Raw genomic sequence first — 19,312 nt, forward strand, 5'->3', positions numbered from 1 at the left:
TCGGTGATTGAAACATAAGGGAATATCGCTCCCACCACCTTGAGTCCAGAAGCAGTTCTATAGGTGGAAGGCATAGACATTTTGGTGAGTACCGATGTTTAGTACTGTAAGGAGCCCTAGACTGCTCCTGAATGGAGGAGTGGAACATTTGCTAGTTTCAACTGAGATAACAGAATGTGAGGCAACTGGCAGTTGGAACAGAGTTCTTTTCAGGTGGGGTGGGGGAGTAGAACTCCTTACCATCAGAGTGTGTTAATTACTGTATAACAAATACTAATGATCTGATGGTCATTTTGAAAAATCCTTTCTTAGCGAGCACCTAGAAGCCCAGAGGAACGAACATGGCAAAGTTCAAATTTGTAGTCTTTACGGTTCTGGAGATTTTGTGATGAGTGAGTGGTATTTGCCTATATATATATATATATAAGGTCTGTTTCTACCAGGTCAAATTTCTTGATACATCTAAGCTAGGTTTGGCCAGTTTGAATGGTAGCAGTTTCCCAGATTCAAGGAAATTTTTACTGAGTCCTTTAACATGAGACGCCAGTGAAGCTGGGTTGTTAATCTGACAAATAGAGTTAGAAAGATTTCAGTTTTTATACAGTCCAGAACAAACATCTTCCTAGGATCAACCCACTGCCAAATGCCACTACTACTTATAAAAATGAGCGTTTCCTTACAAAGAAAGCAGAATATGCAATTCAAGCAACTGGCCAGATAATAAAGTGGAAGTTATCAGTGGTACAGATGTCACCAAAATTATTTTCTCATCTATTGGGCTTTTGGGTGCATGTAACTGAATGATCCAACTCTGGTGGGCTCTTCTACTAAGAGTAGGGCAGGGTGAGCCTGATCGTTGCCTAAATGTATTCCATTGAGGTGAAGATTGGAGAGTAATTGCATACAGGTAGTCCTTGGCTTACAACAGTTCATTTAGTGACAGTTCAAAGTTACAATGGCACTGAAAAATGTGACATATGACCGTTTTTCACAGTTGCAACCTTTCCAACATTCCCATGATCGCATGATCAAAATTCAGATGCTTGGCAACTGGTTCATATTTATAACCGTTGCTGTGTCCCAAGGTCATGTGATCAGCTTTTGCGACCTTCTCACAAGCAAAGTCAAGCAGAACCTAGGTTCATTTAACAACCGGGTAACTAACTTATCAACTACAGTGGTTCACTTAACAATTGTGGCAAGAAAAGTCGTAAACTAGGGCAACGCTCACTTAGCAAATCTACTTTAAAACAGAAATGTTGGGCTCAATTGCCATAAATTGGAGATTACCTGTATTTTCATCATCATATCTTTAATGTGCTGGTAAATATTGGTGTTTGTTTATTTTAGTTTGGGACCAAGACTGGCTTAGTAAGACACCTAGGAAATTTGTATAATGGTAGGATGTTGAGATTACTAAATCAGTACTCGAAATCTGGAGTAGTTTGGATGAGGACTAATAAAATGAATATCACTTTGGACCAGACACTTTCAGGGAATGAGTCACCTCTATAAGCAAGTGACATTCATCTTCTACTTGAGGAGATGCTATCCTCACGAAGAGATTTAGCCATACATACTCAATTATTCAACATTGTCACTGGAAAAGCAAATTAAGTGCAGCAGGTATCTTTTATAATCTCAGGTCAGTACGCAAACTATGACACTACCTGCACAAAGATGACTCAGGTTCAACAATTCATGTCATAACACTTAGGATATGGTCCACTTTTAAAGACTGCCTGGGACTCCCACTTTAGGGTGGAGGACTGGTGTTGGGTAATACCAGTGACGTGCGGTGAGGTTTATGGCTGGTGCGGCTGGTGACGTCATCAGGAAGGCGGGAAATGGGACCACGTGTGCTGGAGGCTCAGGCTGCCTCAGCCTCCAGCACATGTGATCCCATTCCCCACCTTCCTGAGCGTGCTCCGCCGGCTCGTGCTCCGCAGTCCTTGAAAGCGACTGGGGAACGACGAGAACCTTCCTACCTCTGCTGGACTTTGCACGCTCCTCGCGACTGCATATTGCAGTCGCGAGGAGCGCAGGAAATCCAGCAGAGGCACGAAGGTTCTCGTCGTTCCCCAATCCCTTTCGTGCCTTCGTCATCTGGCAGCGCCGACAACATTTCTGCCTCCGCAGCTCCCGGGCGCGGCCAGACGGATGTATATAATATTATAATATTGTGTTGTAATTGTACTGATAAATAAATAAAGGGAGACTAGGATAGATCTATTTCGAGCTAATTAGCTCTCATCAGCTAGCCATACCCTTACTGGGATTAGAACCCGGGCTGTATATATCTTAGGCAGGAGTCTTAACCACTAAGCCACCGGTTCTCTTCCTTATCAGTTGAGCCAATATTATAATATTATAATATTATATATATATATATATATATATATATATATATATATATATATATATATATATATATATATATATATATATATATATATATATATATATATATATATATATATATATATATATATATACATACATACATACATACATACATACATACATACATACATACATAGTATATAATATTATATACTATTATTTCATGAAGAGAGGTGAGGCTCTGCCTCCCCTGCCTCCCCTGACCGCACGTCCCTGCCCTCAGCTTTTATCTTGGTCCCTGGTTTGTTTAATATCTACACAAAGCCACAGGAAAGCATTTTCCCCATCTCTTTTCATCCAAAATCGATCCAGGATTACCTACTCTGTCCTCTGCATTTGCTGTCTATTGGTTTTTCCAGCTACCCTAGGGTTTTTAGTATTATTTCTGTACTGTTATATGGATTTCTTTTGAAGGTACATTGTCCTGTGTTTTCATTTATTATGCTTTGCATCGTTTTGGATGCTTTTTCTTGGCAGAAAAATAGTCTCACATATTGGAAATAGGAAAACTAAAATAAATGAAATCCATTAGCCTGCATTTGTTTCATAATGACCCAATGAATCAAGCTACATTTCAATCTATTATTTATTGATACATGTTTATTTATAATCCGTCCACTTTTAAAACACAAGTTAATTACACTTGCTTCCTTCAGGTCTAGACGTGGATCTTTATTTACCTGTAAGTACCTTTGCAAAAAATTGCATGACAGCGAACAAGCAGTTTTAGAATTCTACCGCTGCAAGAAAATGGGATTTTTGCTGGCCTTGCAACAGCACCAATAAATTCTAAGCGAGGCATTTATCTCCACAAAGGAACAAACAACTGGACGTGTCCTTGACAGAAAGTACTTGCTCTACTCAGCAGATGGCAACTGAAAGAAGAACCCAGGCCAACACTGCTTTCATCCCCTTGTCCTAAGAAGCACATTTAGGGCATGCACGTCTTCGATTTATGATTAGCCACTTACTGACCATTTGAATTTATGATGATGGAACCCCAAAATGGAACTTGCAACCCAGATTCAAAGTTCTGATGTCTGCCTGTTTTCCCAGCGGTCACAGGACCACATTTTGGGCACTTGGCAATGAGCCTATACTTATGACCAATAAGTCACATGACTACGATTTACAATGTTTTGTCAGAAACCAGATTTTAGTTCCTGTTCTGGCAAAAACCACCCTATGGCAAACAATGGGTTTGTTTAACAACCGTGATGTCCCTTTAACAACCATGGCATTCACTTAACGGCCACCACATTCACTTACCGTAACCACTGCCAGATTGGCTTAATTGCTGCAAAAGCCATAAAATCAGATCTGCTCACATACTACTACCTGCTTTATGACCGTCGCGGTCACAGCTGAAATTGTGAGCTCAAACAGGTTGAGAACTACTTACAAGATATCAGAGGGTCTTCATTCATAAGATTAAAAAGGATCTCCCTCATCAGCCACCCTTGAGCAGAGGGTTGGAATAGAAGACCTCCAAAGTCCCTTCCAACTCTTATTCTGCTAATCACATAAGAGTTGTGATGGCCCATCTTATCCAGTATTCTGTTTCCTAAATAGCCAAAATCACTTCCTGCTGTGATTCCCCCAATGTGTAAAGTTATAAAGCTATTTAGTTTATTCATTTAGGTATAATAGTACATATAGTAATTAATTTGTCAATAATTCTAATTCTATTTTTTCAGCTTAATAAAGTTTTAAAAGATAAAGTTTAAAAAGAACTAGAGAAATTCTGAGAACTCTTAATTCTTTGTCACTGTCTGGTGGTCATCCTGGTTCTTTTGGCCCTACAAATGAAATCCTTGAATTTCCCATTAATATATCAGTTCATCTTTCTGGAGTCTTCTGTATGAAATCTGCTCTTTGGAAAATTCCACAATTTATCTATGTGCTGTCTAAATGTTTTGCATTTATCTAGCTTGACTCCTTCGTTGTTCAGGTTGTGTGAATGATCTCTGTTCTACTGGTAAGAGGAAGGGGAAAATGCTTCCCTATTGATTTTCTCCATAGCTTACATAACTTTATATACCTCCATTGTAGGACTTCTTTATTCATCATTGTTTAATGTTTATATAACAACTTGGAGTTGTTCCAACCTCTTGCTCGTTTTGATTACCTTTCCTGCCCTTTTTTCCAGAAATGTAGTTTTTGAAAGGTGTGATGAGCAGAAAAACAATGAACCAAAAGACCTCCACTTCCTTTCCCTTGTTACTTTTAACCACTTTATGATAGAGCAGTGTTTCTCAAACTTGGCGACTTTAAGTCCTGTGGACTTCAACTCCCAGAATTCCCCAGCCAGCTATGCTGGCTGGGGGATTCTGGGAGTTGAAGTCCACAGGACTTAAAGTCGCCAAGTTTGAGAAACACTGTGATAGAGCATGACAAGCAGAGGTGGGTTGCTCGCAGTTCAGCCCGGATCGGGCGAACCGGTAGTAGCGGCCGCGAGAGGCTCTGCCCAGCCGCCCAGACACTTCTGTGAATGCACAGAATGCTCCATTCTGTGCATGCACAGAAGCATCGCACACACAAGCAGCATGGGAGCGTGCCCGAACCAATAGTAAAAGAATTGACAACCCACCACTGATGGCAAGACTTCTTTTTAAAAAGATCCATCTACATAGACAGTGCTATTTAAAGAAATACAAATGTACATGTTATGGTATAGCATTCCAATGACCAAGTATTCAGATAGCAGTGATTATAGGTATTGATCATTTAAGAACTAATGTTTTGTTTGCATTCAGCATTAATTTGGTTTTAACTTTATTTTTCTGGATGTCCACTGTCTTGTCAAACATCTTCATGCTAAGACTTGAGTTTTCTTCAATGGATTTCCCAGGAAGTTTTTACAAACTTGTGAATGTCATTGCCAGGTCTAGAATTCTCTGTGTTGCTCTGCTCTTCATGGCTTAGATTTGCTGAACCAAACTCTGGTCATAACATCACAAACTTCATGGACTCATGTTCTGAAGAATGTCTTCACACACATACCATTGTCACTGCCTTTGTTTAAATTGAAACAAAAATCCTGAATATCAAAACCTCAATTTTAAAAAAGTAGACAAAATTCTATTTAATTTTGTTTTCACTCCTTGGAATAATGCCAGCATCTTTTTGCCAACAAATCTTTAGTATGAATAATGAGTTTGGTCAAGCAGAATGGGCTTAGTTTATTCTTCTGTCTTCCACTGTATCCCATAGCCAAAGTCTATATGCCACAATCACTAATATGTATTGAATGTGATGTAATTTCTCGCTGTAGAACAGATTTTTCATATTTACACTTGAGTCCTTACATGTTATCATAAATATAATTTAATCTCTGTCTACAAGTGATGCAGTGTTTTATTTTGGATCGCCTTTCTACTGATTATTCTTCTGATAATTAATCTTTATGGTTGTACCCTATGCTCAATAAGTCCAAAATTCTTCATAAAGTGATACGGTCCAGGTTTTTTATATGTAATTTAAAGCTACAGTTACATCTTTAGACTATATTGATTCTTGTATTGGAATATTAACAAAACTTATGGATATTAAGTCCAAATGTGATAACAAACCCACAAAAGTAATCCCATTTTAAAAATCCATTGTAAGATGGAGAGCCTTTTACAATCTGCCATTTAATGATCTTTCGTGTCTTTCATCTAACAGCACAGATGTTTTATGGCCTCTGGCTCTTGTAAATGATTGCCCTCCCCCACCCCCACAGTTACATAACTGCATTTCTGGCACTTGGCAACTTGTTCATATTTGCGCCAAATATGAACTGCAATTATTTGACCGCCATTTGCAATCTGGAGTTTGACCCCGATGGGGCTCACAAGATTGACTCAGCCTTCCATCCTTCCAAGGTTGGTAAAATGAGAACCCAGGTTGTTGGGGGAAATATGCAAATAATGCTTCAACATTGTAAACTACCTAGAGAGTGCTGTGAAGCGGCATGAGGACATATATAAGCCTAGATCTTATTGCTATCATAAAAAAGAAAAAAAGAAAATATAAGCAAGCCGTATTTTTCATGCCAATAATCTTAGTGAATTGCTCACAATTTTAAGCAGAAGTTTACCTGAAAGTTTCAAATGGTGATTATATTACTACTTATTGCTGTTGTGCTGATCTCAATATAGAATCCTTAGGAACAGTAAAAAACAGAAACAATGCTGGTATGCACTGGATGCCTTCTGGGGTAATCCTTGCCTCCATTTCTTGCTCCCCACCTATAAAAAAGCTGGTCATTTAATTTGCATATTGGGTTGCAGTGACGTGCGGTGAGGTTTACGGCTGGTGAGGCTGGTGACGTCATCAGGAAGGCGGGGAATGGGACCACGTGTGCTGGAGGCGGAGGCTGCCTCAGCCTCCAGCACACGTGATCCCATTCCCCGCCTTCCTGAGCATGCTCCGCCGGCTAGCGCTCCGCAGTCCTCAAAAGCGACTGGGGAACGACGAGAACCTTCCTGCCTCTGCTGGACTTTGCTAATATTATATACATCCGTCCATCCGCGCCCGGGAGCTGCGGAGGCAGAAATGTTGTCGGCGCTCCCGGATGACGAAGCCACGAAAGCGACTGGGGAACCCAGTCGCTTTCGTGGCTTCGTCATCCGGCAGCGCCGACAACATTTCTGCCTCCGCAGCTCCCGGGCGCAGACAGATGGAGGTATCCAGAGTGGCGCCGAGGCAGTCCGGCGGGCGAGCGACCGAGGATCAGGCTGCCTGATCCTCCATCGCTCGCTCGCTCTTTTGTCTGCCCGGACCGCCTCGGCGTCGCTCTGGCTACATCCGTCCAGCCGCGCCCGGGAGCTGCGGAGGCAGAAATGTTTTTGGCGCTCCCGGATGATGAAGCCACGAAAGCGACTGGGTTCCCCAGTCGCTTTCGTGGCTTCGTCATCCGGGAGCGCCAAAAACATTTCTGCCTCCGCAGCTCCCGGGCGCGGCCGGACGGATGTATATAATATGTAACCAACGTAGCAACTGCAGTGATTCACTTAACAACTGTGACAAGAAATGTCGCAAAATGGGACAAATTTCGCTTAACAAATGTCTCACTTAGCAAGCTGTTCTGACCCCCCTTCCTCTTTCGCCCACACAGAACACGCTCCGGAACAATACAAATGAACAAGGTTTATTTCACAGACAGACAGAACGTTCCGTAGCAGTAAACCACCATGACAAAGCTCACAATGACAAGACACGAAAGCAGCTATCCAGCTGGCTATGTTTCAAGACCAAAACTTCTTGCAGGAGTCCTTTGTTGACTGCTGCAAAGGGCGTATCCACAGTCAACCCTTTTATAGCCTGAAGAGGAGTCTCCTGAACAACAGCTGAGAGCCCTTACTGCCGATAATTACGGCCACGCTCCTTGCTTCTATGGATGCGGCGATAACGAGCGTCCAGGAACTCCCTGTTAATCTCTGACTCACTGTCTCGTGACTCCTCCCCACTGCTCCAAGGCATGACATCAGGAGCCCCCCTCCTCTGGCTCTCACCGCTGCTCCATGCCTCAGGCACCTCCTGGTGGCCGACCAGACTCTCCGATCCTGCTCAGAGTCGGAACCCTGTCCAGGGTCCTCCACATCCTCCTGAGCCGACTCATAGGGACCCTCACTCTCGGAGTCTGGTGGCAGCGGCAACGGCTCCTCCTGGGCCACAACAGCAAGCTAAATTTTGGGTTAATGGTGATCATAAGTCAAGGGCCACCTAGACAAGAAAAATATTTCTGCTGTCCTCTAGTGGTCATTTTTGAGGTTAATGAAGATAGTTGCAGGCTGTGAGTGCAGGAGGTTGAAGATGAGAGGGAAAAGGCCTATTTTGGGTCACCGAGGCAAGGAGAGTCTCATAGGAGCCCAATCTCCATTGCTGTGGCCACAGTGAGAAAGAAGTAGCCAAGTGAATCTCATCTTTTCTTTCTCCATAGTCCGGCTGCGCTAGATGCTTAAAAGTTTTCATCCATATAGAACCCATTGGGAAGGCCTACCTTGGGCCTCCAGAGCTTCTATATTAGCCCAGAACTAATTGTCATATTCTTGATAATTTTTGACAAGAGCATGAAAATCTGTCAGAATATTCATGAACTGGCAGAGACATGGTAGGTAACAAGGTCAGCCAATGAATGGGTATGGTAACAGGTCAGCCAATGACACTTATTTGGAACAGAAACTTAAGTAAGAAGTCTGGGCGTGGCTTAGCTTTATTAAGCTCTGAGCTCTGAAACAAAGCTAGTCTGGACTTGTCTGCTAATCTGAATTGAAACTGTTCTCTGTTGGTATTGTATATATGTATGTATATATATGTGTGTGTATGTGTGTGTGTGTGTGTGTGTGTGTATGTATGTATGAATGTATGTATGTATGTATTTGTGTTACAACCCCTGGTATGCCCAAATATGGGAGGGAGCTCACTACTCCCTCTTTCTGTCCTTCGACTCATTACAGAAGACCATCCAGGCAGAAAACCATATTTTTATTTTTAATGTTGCCTTTTTATATTTGTGTTGTATTTGTGCTGATAAATAAATAAAGGGAGACTAGTATAGATCTATTTCAAGCTATTTAGCTCTCATCAGCTAGCCATACCCTTACTGGGATTCAAACCAGGGCTATATGTGTGTGCGTGTGTGTGTCTGTGTGTGTGTATGATGTATATGTATGTGTGTATGATGTATATGTATATATGTATATATTTATTCTTGTATATAAAAAGTTTCTTACATAAATCAATCCTGCTGAATCAGTTATCTGTTTGTGCTTTCTGGATCTGGTTTTTGCAACAAACTCTGACATCATTGATGAGATAGTCAAATGCAGCAGTAATTAATATTTTAACTGAATTTTAAATTGTATACTTATATTTAAAATGTACTAAGTCTGAGACTTGGTCAGCTCTGTCATTAAAATGGTCAATCTCACACATTCTGAGGGAACCGTGGTAGCAAAAAATATGAATGCAACTTTGACAGCCGATGTATGATAAAAGTGTCAGATAATCCATGTATTTATAGCTTGAGAGTATTCTCCAACCTTACCTGTCTGGGCAATAGACTTCTTGAAATTATACTATGTCTTTGTGTGGTGCTTTTGAGAAAGACTATAGAAATGCTCCCTTCTTCCTCCGAATGTGGTCATATTTTTATGTCCCAAAGCATCAGCCTTTGGTGCATTTCAGAAACCTTTTGAATCCTTGTTCCAACATCCAGACCTTCAGTTTTGTGAATGGATTTTTAAAAAACATTTTATTCATCTTTTGAAATATTAAAATGTTTGTAATTGTTCTATATAATTTTGTGTTAATTATGCTTTATCAAAAATGTTCATATACCATTTAGAAATGTTTTTGACATGGGCAGCTCCATGCAAATGGATAAAGCAAATAAGTACTAACTGTATTTTTGATAAAATGTATTTTTAATGCATTATGCTTGGCTGGCATTCTTTTTTTAAAAGGTATGGAAGAAGTTTGATTATTCTGCAATGTTCCAAACAGGTCAGCAGAGTGAAAGCAATTTTTAAAATATTTTATTCTAGTGAAATATAACATGGTTCATTTTGCATATTTTGACAAATCAGAGAGCAAAATGCTTGTTGTTTCATTTGATTCGCATTAATATATTTTCTGTTGTCTTCTGTTCACTTCTCTGCATATTAGGAAGCACTCTGAAAAGAAAACTTCTGAAAAAAAGTCTGAATCATCTTCATGCTGATATATTCAGAAAAAACTTCCCCTACTTACAGTAAGAGGTATGTAAACCAAAAGTTAAGTCATGTTGGAACAACAAAATGTCTCCAAAATAGAATATCTCTAATTCAGAGCTATAGGAAGTTCCTGAAATCTTGGGTGGATCCAAAATTGTACTTTTTAATGTGGTCAAGGGAAAAGTTATTAAATTCAAGTTGCCATAGTCACTGGATTCAAATATTTTAACTTAATTTTAATTAAATATAAATCTAATCTACCAACCAGATTCACTTTTTTTGAATACAGCATCTGGAACATCTGTCAGAGACCTTAGATTGTGATCCTTAGACTAGGAAAGACTCTTGGATTATGACATGGTAGAATCATTTTCTACACTGCTAGAAGCCCTTGTGAGCTTGGGTCCAGGCCCAACACATTTTAGACAAAATGTGCCTTTTTTATATGGTGCCCAATGCCAAACTAAAACATGATGATGGAGCTTATGTGATTATTCCAGTTTTTTAGAGCCTTCTGTGATAACCAGGAATTTATCAAAGTTAAATTCAGGACATCTAAATGAAGCTCATTTGAGAAGACTGATCTGACAGGATGGGACAGGGCAGGACAGCTGTCTAACAAAATATGGATACTAAATAGACTGTTGGGTTCTCTATCCTTTTAAACGATGAAATGCTTTTGAATTTGGGGTGTTTATAAGAAAGTTCATCACCTACAGACATTGTCTGTCCATCTCAATTTTTCAGAGTTTAAATCACAAGCCATTTTATAAGTGACAGAGGGCAAAATGAACAAACCACAAGTTATTTTTTTTATTGCTGGTGAATTTAAACAGGCAATTTTAATTTGTGGAGGAGGATACACATACAAGCAAAAATTTAAGTGAGTTAGTTCATTATTATGCATTTCAGATGCCAGTGCATCCTCCACTGCCTTTTGGCGACTATTATCAATAATATAACTGCCATCAATAATTCAGTAATAAAACATCAGTAGTTTGGTTCTTTTCCCACCACCCTCATTTCCACTTGAATTGAGAAAAAAAAAAGAAAAGTAACAAATAAAATAAAAATGAAAAATCTCTGGCTTGTTGTAAGTTGATTTTCTCCAGACCAGAAATGAGATTTGCACAGTCTGGCTAATAGGATAACCTGGAGAGAATTAGGCATTGAATTAAAGGAAATTTATCCAAACAATGAATTATCTGATGGATGTTGAATATTCCCTGACCTGGTGCCTCCAGACATGCTGCCTGGGGATTTGTCCAATGCATCTCAAACACACCAGGTTCAAGAAGATTTCTGCAATAACAATATTAATAATTATAACTCTGCCTAGTTTCTGGCATACATATTTTCTGTGTTTGTGCATGGATACACTTGTGCACAAAGAAAATGACATCAAGTAAGTTTTAGAAGGTGCTGACGTAACACAGGAAAATGCAACACGTTTGCAGAATGTCATAATTATTCACCCAGTCTGAAACATCAGGTCATTTAGAATCAGATTATAGTCTCTAATCCCTAAAGAATATGGAATTGTATTACAGCATTGTCAAGTGCAAGGAAATAGTATTATCAGCAAAAAATCCAACTCCTTTGTAGTCAGTAATTTTACAACCTTTAACCTTCATTTTTAGTGCATTTGTAATGTAAGAGACAGACACGATTGAATGGATAACATCATTCTCATCAATTTACTAACCCCTGTAGCATGATTTCAAGGAGTTCAAGTGAACCAAGAATTCATATCTTCAAGTAATGGCAAGACTGAAGGTCTTTAGCCTTTTCCAAGGCGTCACAGATAATGGTTACAGAAAGTGCAAATGTAGCCCATTTCCTGCCATGTGTAAAACAAATATGATTCACTCCTCCTTCTTATTTTTTAGTATAGATAGCCATTGTTACAGGGCTAATAATAGAGGTTTCTCCTCTTCATGGTCCCTCCTTTCCCTGAAACATAGTTTGGATCAGAAGCCATTAAAAATAAAAAAAGGAAGAATTATAAGAAGGTGTATATATAAATTACAAAGTTTAATCCTGTTAAGTGTGTCAGGAGAATAAATACAGTAGGGTAGACCTGGGAATACTTCCACTGCTAATATTCCTGTTCATCCACTACCAGCAATGGATATCAGGTCTGTGGGGAAATGTAAAGAAATAAAATAATCACACTCTGAATATATCAATCAAGTTAATATTAGCTTCGTTCTTAATCAAGACCACACAACTTTTACTCAGGGTAGCAGCTTGCCCATTTTGTTGTTCCTAGAACAGAACTCAACCTTTTCAAATCTATTGCCGTTAGGTGGATTACAAGTAGAAATCCCAGAATTTCCTGGCAGTGGAAACTGGGGGCAGAGAGTTCCTCAAACAGTGGTCCTAACCTATCAGGCAAGGAGATCCGCAATACAATAACTGCCAGGTAGTTAAAAATTAACAGTTGTTTACCAAACAAGACAGTCTTATTTAAAATAAAAGAAGTGTTGCCACCACAAAAGTACAAGCCCATTCCATTGCTGGTGCAATTCTGTCTCAGTGTACTCCATTCTGGACTTCTTCCTGGTCCAAGAAGCCTAGTGATAGCATATCTTCTTAAAGCTATTGGATGTATTTAGTTCAAGTGACTCCCTTCCCTTTTTTTCATTTCTCTTTCATTCTATGCACCTAAAGAACAGATTCTTTTGCTGGCTGCAGAAAGAATCCCTTCTTGTTCGTTGCTATTTCTTCTTTAACCGCCCTGCCTATCCCACATTTCTCTTGGGACATTCACTTTGGTCCCAGACTTCAGAATATCTGCAGCCCTTTTGGGTTATTTTTTCCACTCACTTGGACCATCTCGAAGGCTGATCCTTCAAAATTCCTCCCCAGCCAACAGTGAGATACCATCAACAGTTGCTCATAAATAGCTTTATAAAGAGATACTGCCGCACTGCTAATTCTGCCATTTGTACATTGAGAACACCAGCGCTGAGAGGATCAATACAAAAAAAGATTTGACCACGGGCCTTTAAGAGTCTGTCCTGAAGGATTCCAACTCCCAATGAATCCAGGCATCTAAGAAAGATTTCAATGTGATGCCAGTAGTCCATTTGTTTAGACACTTGGATTTCTGAGACTAGAAAATTCCCCATGGAGGAAGCCAGAGAAGATTTGGATGATGTGTAAACAGTCACAATGAAAGTTAGCAAGATTCAGCTCTGAAGGAGACCTCCTGTTGAGTTCCACCAGAAAGTGTGAGGAGGAGGTAGGGATGACTTTTAGCCATTTTTCTCCTACTTTTGACTACATATCTATAATGCAGGTTGTACAGCAACGATTGACTTTATCCAGCAAAATAGTTCTTTTATTTAAAAAATAGGTACATGAGAGTGGCAAACAAACTCTCTAGTGAGCATCAGAATGGATGATTCAAAAAGTAATATTTTTATAGAAAGTCAAGATGTCCAGCACCATAATAATATACACTGTGGTGCAACTTAAAAAAAGCTTTAAGAAAAGCACACAACAGGGCAAGTTCTATCTCCATAGTAGTCTGCCATTTTGTTGGGCTTTTTCAATAGGAATTGGTTTTTCCTTGACTCTGCAGCATCTCAGGTCCCATGGGAGGTATTGGTTGCAAGCAAGCACCTGAATGAAATATAAGCCAATCACTAAGTCAACTGGGGAGATCTGTGCCTATCTACTAATGTTATTTGAACAATTTAGGCCAGCCTTTTGTTTTTTCTAACCCAGATAGAATAAAGTACTGATCACAGAACTGTTTTCTGAGTAAGTTATAAGTCAAACTATCAAGTCAACAGGTAGTTGACAATGATACTTGCAGTTTTTTTAAAAAAGGAACCAAGAGAGAGAAAGAGAATAAAATTCATAGAAAACCTACTGATTCCACTTTTTTCATGCATACCTCCAAACCAAGGAGGTTGTTTATCATAAAGGAAACAGGAGTTTTGCTGTTGAGGCCATCATCCCAAGTCTCTAATGAAGGGGCAGGAGAGATTGCTTAGTCTTAGTGTAGTCTAAAGTACAATTCAGTTAGTTTTCACATGACCATTGGCCAAGGTTGCAACAGATGTGGATACACCTGGTTCAGCATTCTCATCAAAACGCAAACGCAGGGTGTTCCTGATGACTAGCTGTTCCATGATAAATGCTGCACAGAACCATGGGATGGCATACTCCAGGGTTATGAGGCCCATGAAGTTCAAGTCAAACTGCGAATAGTCCCATGGGCAGGCATTAAACTGGCGCAGAGTGAAGCCAGTTGTGAACTCCCAAAGATACGTCCATAGAGTGTAAATCAGGCAGCGCACTAGTATGTTACACTTATCCTTCAGGTACAGATACATCTTTTCTACAATGAGGATGGATGTCCCATAGATGAAGAGTGCCCATACACTAGTGACACCTGGGAACTTCCAGTTGAAGTTGACCACAAACTCCCAAGCAGCTGTGAACATCACCTCGCAGAAGTAGCCATGAATGGCATATAGGTACCAACGGGAGAAAGCAGTCAAAGGTTCTGCAGCTGCCATCCTGCCACACAGTCCCCAGCAGGAACTCTGCAAGGAAATAGACACACAGAGAGAAAGCCATTAATCTTACCAGAGCCAGATGTTTGATGTACACAATATGTAACATTGCAATAGGAAGCCAAAATGTGTCCAGAGCCTAAAATTGCTGACAAAAGTATAGATGTAAAAACTGGAGGCAACTGGCAACAATTAGTAAATGGGAGGAGTACCTGCTTTGGGTTTAAATTTAGAAAGGAGCTGTGCTTCAGGTCTAAATACTCAAAAGGACTTCTGAGTAATCACTACAGGTACCGGTGCCTTCCTAGAAACAGCATCTTTTTCTGGGCTCCCACAGTAGGTAAGCAACCCTAGTAAAATGTATGTTTTAAGGAAGCACTAACACTCATACATGCCTGCTCCAGTTCCATAGCCAAATGTTTAATTTACATTTAGAAGCAAAATATAATTTAATGCATTGGCAGTCTGTATGCAATTCAGAGACTTTTATCCTCTCTGCGGGATACAGAATAACAGTGTTTGGACTCATACAACACATAAGCCAAAACCAAACAAGCCAGTTTAAGGTTTAACATATTGATTAATCAGACTGCTTAGCCAAGAGATTTGTACAGCTCTAATCCAAATAGAAAGCTTGACGGAGGACTGGAAATGAAAGAAAGACAGGTGAAATACCAAAGAATGAAAATGACATAGGTATCATACATGTTTTAAAACTGTAAGAGAGGGCAACAAAAAATAATGGGTCAGCACAGAAACATCAAAACGATAATTTGGCTAGATAAATGAGGTCCATATTTGCTCACCCTTTGCCCTTAAAATACTCCTATTTCCTCTCTCATGTTTCAAATTCTTATTCCAATATTGTGTTTAAGTTGATTTGATATCAAGAATGAGGAGGAAGAATTTGCACTGAAAAAACAAAACATAGTACAGGTAGCCCTCAACGTACAACCACAACTGTGCCCAACATATCTGTTGCTAAATGAGACATTTGTTATGTGAGTTTTGCTCCATTTTATGACCTTCCTTGACACAGTTGTTAAGCAAATCACTGCAGATGTTAAATTAGAAACCCAGTTGTTAAGTGAATCTGGCTTCCCCATTGATTTTGCTTGTCAGAAGGTTGCCAAAGGTTGCCACATGACTCCGGGACACTGCAACCCTCGTAAATATGAGTCAGTCGAGAAGCATCTGAATTTTGATCATGTGACCATGGGGATGCTGCAACAGTTGTTAAGTGTGAAAAGTGGTCATGAGTCACTTTTTCAGAATTGTAATTTTTGAATAGTCATTAAATGAACTGTTGTAAGTCAAGGACTATCTGTAAACACTTGGCTCCAGTGTCTGCCTTGTAGATGGCCTGGTGGAAACATAGAATCTCAACAATAAAATGGATTTCAAGCAGTTTTGACCAAATTAAATCCCTCCCATCTATGCCTATGTTCATCAGCCACTATCCTCAACCTCAACTCACAATCATATACAAATATAGAGATACAGTGCAAAGATTCATTTCAGGTCCAATATACTCAGTGGTGGGATTCAAATTTTTTTACTACTGGTTCTGTGGGCATGGCTTGGAGGGCGTGGCAGGGGAAGGATACTATAAAATCTCCATTTCCTACCAACTCCAGGGGAAGGTTACTGCAAAATCCCCATTTCCTCCCAATTAGCTGGGACTCGGGAAGCAGAGAATAGATGGGGGTGGGCCACTCAGAGGTGGTATTTACTGGTTCTCTGAACTACTCAAAATTTCCACTACCAGTTCTCCAGAACTGATCAGAACCTCTGAATATACTTTGTCCTAAGTATATTCTTGCTCAAATCCAGACTTTGTATTAACTCCAAAATAAAAATATTTAGCAAACCCTTCAGTAACACTGAAATACATGGTGCTCTGCTATTGATGGAGCAACAGAGATAACTGGAGGGCTGGAAGATAGAACACAAAGTATGATTTCAGGGATTGGGCATGTCTAGTCTAATGAAGGACTGGGGTTGATGTGATAGCAGCTTTCAATGTTTGAGGGGCTGTCACAGATAAGAGGGGGTCAACCTGTTCTCCAAAGCACCTGAGGGTGGAGCAGGAAGTAACAGATAGAGACTAATCAGGGAGAGAAGCAACCTAGAACTAAGGAGAAATCTCTTGACGTGAGAAGAGTGGAGGTTTACCTCCAGAAGTTTTGGGTGCTCCATCACTGGAGGCATTTAAGAAGGGGTTGGACAACCATTTGTCTGAAATGGGATAGGGACTCCTACTTGAGCAAGGTTGGACTAGAAGATTTCCAAGGTTCCTTCCAACTCTGTTATTTTGTTGTTTTGATGATTGAAGTGACAGTATCTGTAACTATTGATGCCAACTGTTCTGACCTAGGCTTCCCAAGAGCATGAAGCAAACTCCTTGTCCTGACAAAAGCCTCTTTCATTATTTTACTGTGAATTCTGCTCATTCACATCCAGCAAAGTCCTTCAAGGGAGGATTTACAGTCACAGACCTTATCTGGCTAGGAGAGCTGACAGACCGATATCTGCAAAACTTGGCAAGGAATCTCAGAGTGTCACGAACCAATTAAGCGAACTAATTGTCTCCTGCAAACCCCACGCCACTTTCGCTCCTCTTTTCTTTCCTCGGGGAGGGGCCATTCATCGTCCCCCTGTGGCCTTACTCTCAAGTCAAGCCCTGTTCTTTAGCTGCTCCCTTCGTCTGGCAATTCTGTGCATGCGCACACTGGGAACAGGCTTCAGTTATTCATCTGCCTCACTGATGTCTGACTCTGAAGGCAACTGATAACTGGCATTGGCACTTGCCCCCTCTTTGCCTTCAACACAGAGCCCTCATCAGAGCCTTCCCCAGACTCCAGGACTGCCCCATGTTCCTCCCCAACCTTCTCACTGTCCAAATCTGCTGCTGTGCTGGCCACTGGCAGGCCCCAACACCAACAGGGAAAGGGAATCATATGGGGTAGAAGACATTCTATGCAGTATAGTTAAAAATGCCATATTGTCAATGGTAGCTAGGGTGGTCTTCCAACCTAGCCCTCTAGCTATTGTATCATGCCAACTAACTCCATCTGTCCTTGGGGAGCCAAGGACTAGCCCACCATCAATGACCTGCTGTGGCCTTTCATCAGGCTTCAGAGCAGAAAGAGAGAGAGCTAAGAGGCAAGGCCATAGCATCAGCATTGCTGAGGGACCAATGTTGTGGGCTTCTCCTCTACCTGGACTTTTTTCCATCCCAGTGGCTTTATTAGGATTTTGTAGCAGTGGCTGAGTCCAGGTTTACTGTTTTCTTTCTCTCTCGCACTTCTTTTTTTTTTCTTTTTTGCATCTCTCAGATTACACATTTCAGAGCGAGGATTTTTTAAAAATTCATTCTGGAAAACCACTCGGAAAGCTTTTACAGCAAAGCACAGGACTGAAATGTTTTGCCCAAATAGATTTGTGTTTTATGTCAGAAGCCTCCGTGAGAGAAAACAGGGTTTTTCCATCCCCCAGGGAAACCTGTCCTTCCAGGAAGATGAGACATAGCAGGGCTGGTGCTGGGAAGAAAGAACACGAATGGAGCCAGGAAGACTAGCTTAATGACCTGCTGAATCGAAATATTCACTTTTGTATTTATTTTTGTCAGTTGCGCTAGGACATCTTCATTTTACCTCAGGAGAAGAACATTTGTTACCTCTATCGGGCATGCTTACGTAGAAAGGCAATGATGGTACCTACTTGGTATCAAAGGGTTCTCCATGTCCAATTAAGACAATGCTGTTGACATCCTGCCTTTGCCTGTTCTATAGTAGTAATATAAAAAAAAAATCAACCCCCCCAAAGAGACATTTTCAGGCCAGAAATCCAGCTTTAGGCCTCCTGAATGTGGCACATGATTCCCTGCTCCCTAGGCTGGATCTTACCCAGCCTTTTTGAAGCTTGTGAAGTTGTCATTGATGAAGTCATAAAAGAATTTTGCTATATTGGGAATGAAGTAGGTAAGAGCATATTTAAAAGTAAGAGTGCAGGAAGCAGTGTTTATATCTTCATGCCCCGCTGTGCCAAAAGATATAAGTTCTTGGTGACTTTTATGACATTCAGGACAAGCCACAGCATGTTGTTCTACTCCACCGGTAAGGTTCTTTTTTTCCTCTGTTCAACAGGAAGCTGCACAAATATTGCAAAACTCTCCTTGAAAATATGCATGGAACAAATGATGTGTATAATACAAAAACATACAAGATATGAACCAAGATGGAGATGGGGAAAATACCAAAGGCTATGCTAACTGGAATTATGGGGTTAGGTAGCCCAACACATCTAGAGAGTTCCATGTGGAAGAAGGATGTTATAGAATATGCTCAAAATGCTTTTCTACTTACCAAAACTCTACGGCAATATGTAGTTTAAAACAAGATTACAGTAATAGAATAACATCTCTGAAGCAAAATTAAAAAGGCATGGAACCTTCTTTGTAACCAGTGTGAAAGCAAGACTAATGCTGTAAACAGCACAGCCAAATATTGCCTATTCTATTGCCTATTAAACGTTCAGTCAACTGGTGCCAATCCAACCTCCTGCACAAGGCTTTTCACCAAGCACCTGCTACTAAAGTGAGATAGAAGTAACCATGTCTCACAGACAAATCAATTTATACTTTTTGTGTGATGGGATATATCACAGGTCCTTTGC

At 40.4% G+C, this 19,312-nt stretch overlaps 1 protein-coding gene across 5 annotated transcripts in view; it reads right to left on the reverse strand.

Annotated features, from left to right (window-relative positions):
* Positions 1 to 9,954: 9,954 nt before the first annotated feature.
* The window catches only part of TMEM229B (transmembrane protein 229B), a 51,650-nt gene continuing 42,292 nt past the window's right edge, over positions 9,955 to 19,312 (reverse strand). For all 5 annotated transcript variants that reach the window (XM_081937745.1, XM_081937747.1, XM_081937743.1 and 2 more), the window contains one exon: positions 9,955 to 14,665. In XM_081937745.1, coding sequence (XP_081793871.1) covers positions 14,135 to 14,665 — 531 coding nt within the window. In that variant the 3' untranslated portion in view covers positions 9,955 to 14,134. The remainder of the gene's footprint in view (positions 14,666 to 19,312) is intronic.

The sequence above is a fragment of the Natrix helvetica genome (assembly GCF_964273705.1).
Source record: "Natrix helvetica genome assembly, chromosome: 1".
NCBI classification, from domain to species: Eukaryota; Metazoa; Chordata; class Lepidosauria; order Squamata; family Natricidae; genus Natrix; species Natrix helvetica.